This window comes from Penaeus japonicus, unplaced genomic scaffold (genome assembly GCF_977035675.1).
Source record: "Penaeus japonicus unplaced genomic scaffold, GWHDUDI00000001_assembly GWHDUDI00000011, whole genome shotgun sequence".
In the NCBI taxonomy this organism is placed as follows: domain Eukaryota; kingdom Metazoa; phylum Arthropoda; class Malacostraca; order Decapoda; family Penaeidae; genus Penaeus; species Penaeus japonicus.
The window spans coordinates 8,944,247-8,946,746 of NW_028234413.1; the positions used below are offsets into that span (position 1 = coordinate 8,944,247).

General features: G+C 35.5%; 1 protein-coding gene across 1 annotated transcript in view; it reads right to left on the reverse strand.

The window, feature by feature from the left end:
* LOC122257937 (sestrin-2) overlaps window positions 1-2,500 on the reverse strand; it is a 27,533-nt gene that overhangs the window by 3,141 nt on the left and 21,892 nt on the right. The window contains exons 4-8 of the mRNA XM_043023547.2: window positions 2,080-2,262; window positions 1,749-1,890; window positions 1,405-1,528; window positions 979-1,120; window positions 595-849 (exon numbers count right to left, since the gene is read on the reverse strand). Coding sequence (XP_042879481.1) covers window positions 595-849; window positions 979-1,120; window positions 1,405-1,528; window positions 1,749-1,890; window positions 2,080-2,262 — 846 coding nt within the window. The remainder of the gene's footprint in view (window positions 1-594; window positions 850-978; window positions 1,121-1,404; window positions 1,529-1,748; window positions 1,891-2,079; window positions 2,263-2,500) is intronic.

Genomic DNA, 2,500 nt, shown 5'->3' on the forward strand with positions numbered 1-2,500 from the left:
ATATATGAGTTACATTAAAAAGTAGAAAAAACAAAAATACATATAGCTATTGCACAACACTTGCAAAAGGTTTGTTCCTATGCCTCTAGTCAATGGGAAAAACAACAGAATGTATTTTGTGAATAATGTTTGTAATGTTAGGCTAGCCTATGGACTAGGTCATCATAAATGCATTATTCTCAAGACCATACTCAATGATTTAATTATATTCACAGAGAGTACACGGCTCCACCATAACTGTCATAAAATTAATGAAAAAAGTAATTATTCAAATATATTGGCATTATAGCAAACTGAGTTATAATCATTGTATAATTATGAAGACCAAACGTAGACCCTTAAAGTATTAATTCACCAGAAACTCTTTACTTTTCAGCAAAAGAGAAAAAAAATGCAGAAAAACACAACTGATGTTAGCAATGATGCAGCAGTACACAGACTGGTGCTGCTTCTGGCCTCAATTGCCTAGGGGACAGTGGGTAAGGCTGGAGCTAGTCATGGCTGCCATTCACCAACTTCTCTAACAGTACAATCATTTTATCACTGGTAAATTTGAGAGATCACGTATTACACACTTAAAAACAGATCACATACCTGAACATAGTTCCATAATGCCTTCGTTGGGAGAGGTGATGTCTGGTCATACATTAGTGAACCAGATATAGGGTTATTTTGTTGATCGAGAATAGCTGTGCTTGGGGAGCAACTTGCATTTGACTTAGATAATTGTGTCTGTGTTGGAACATGGGCTACAGTAAGAGCAGAAGTAAATCGTTCATCGAGAAAGGCTCCAACCTCCCCTGCCAGTCGAGAACACATAGCATATCCATGATCTTGCCAATTATACTCCTGAAATGGTGATAATGATATGCTAAAGTAGTAAGTCAAAGAGTGTAAATAAGGACTACTGAAGGACTATTGAAGATCTATTATTGAATCACAGATATAGTATAACCATCATGTTCTACCTCCACATACCTGAATTGATAAAGAAGGTATGCGGGTCTCATCATTGCAGTTAAAGTCTTCGTATGTAAAAGTTGGGTTCAGTGTTAGGTGAGCGTAGGTCCTTTGCTTGTGTCTAGTTTCATTTACTGTACCTGCCTTCCTTATGTCAGACCTATAATAATTAAAATGAAATTGATATCTTCTTTTGTTAAAAATAAAAAAATACAAGCAACTTTATGAAAAAAATGGGTTAAAATTATCACATTGCTTTTATTGTCTTACAGTATAATAAATATGTCCCCTATTGCAATTTTCTCTTTCACATCTATTATGTGTTTTTTTGTGAGGACAATATTTCCTACTCCTACATATCACCACCATGAAACTATCATTTCTATCTGTTTCAACAATAAAAATTCTCAAATCTGAATGTTTCAGTTTTAAAAGTTTTCTTACCTGGAATTAAGTTTGCAAGAAGAATTAGGGCTGGCACTTTCTGGAGTTTCTGAACATGACTGTCTAGACTGGAGGCAAGGTGAGGCTGCTTTACCACTACACGTGTTTCTGTCAACTGTTATCACTGTAAACACATAAGGGTGCCAAATAACACAGAGAATTTGCTTTGAAGCAAAAAAAAAAGGAAAGAAAGAAAGAAAAAAAAATATATATATGGATATATCAAGGGTATCAATACATTTCACTCATATCTAAGCAAAAAAAATATATATATCAATACCTAACTTTAATGATCTATGACTTAATCTTGAATGAAAGCAACATTAAATTCTGGCATAATTTACCATCTTTTTCCTTTTTAGGTATTGTATAAGTTGATAGTCCACAGCCATGCAGGAAAGTTGCAAGGGCATGGAAATGTGTCATAATGCAAAGTGCCTGACACAATTCACCAAGTGACCAGCTGTCTTCACCCTTTGTTAGTTGCTGCAAGAGATATAACCAAAATAGCTGAATGGCAAATTCTAGGTATAAAAACTAATGAAAGAAAAGATATCACTTCAAGTATTCATACAAATTCAATTTCTGATGAATGTCCTTATTGATCAATATCTTAAAAGCATTCCATTTCAACTTATTTAAAAAAAAAAGACATTTTAACTTATGCTAACCCACCTGTATATGTTGTGGTGAGAGAAGCCAGGGTTGATGTGCAAGGATGTTGTTGATGGAGGCGAGAGCTGAGAATTTGGGAGGAGCATGGTGCAAACCTGCCAGCCAGCGTGTGTCTCCACCAGCGCTCCGGAAGTCTGCTAGGAGCGCCTGCATGAGCCACCCTACCTCATGCCGACATACAGCCTTGGGGGGAAAGGGGGAGGACATATAAAAAAAAAAAAGAAAAAAAAAAAATAGAAAGAAAGAAAGAAAGAAAAAAAAATATATATATACACACACACACATATATTTTAAAAAGTGCAAAACCATTTTGAAATAGAACTGTAAAAAGACAAGAATGCCCATATTACAAAAAAAATGGAGATTGGGGGGGGGGGAGAGAGAGAGAGAGAGAGAGAGAGAGAGAGAGAGAGAGAGAGAG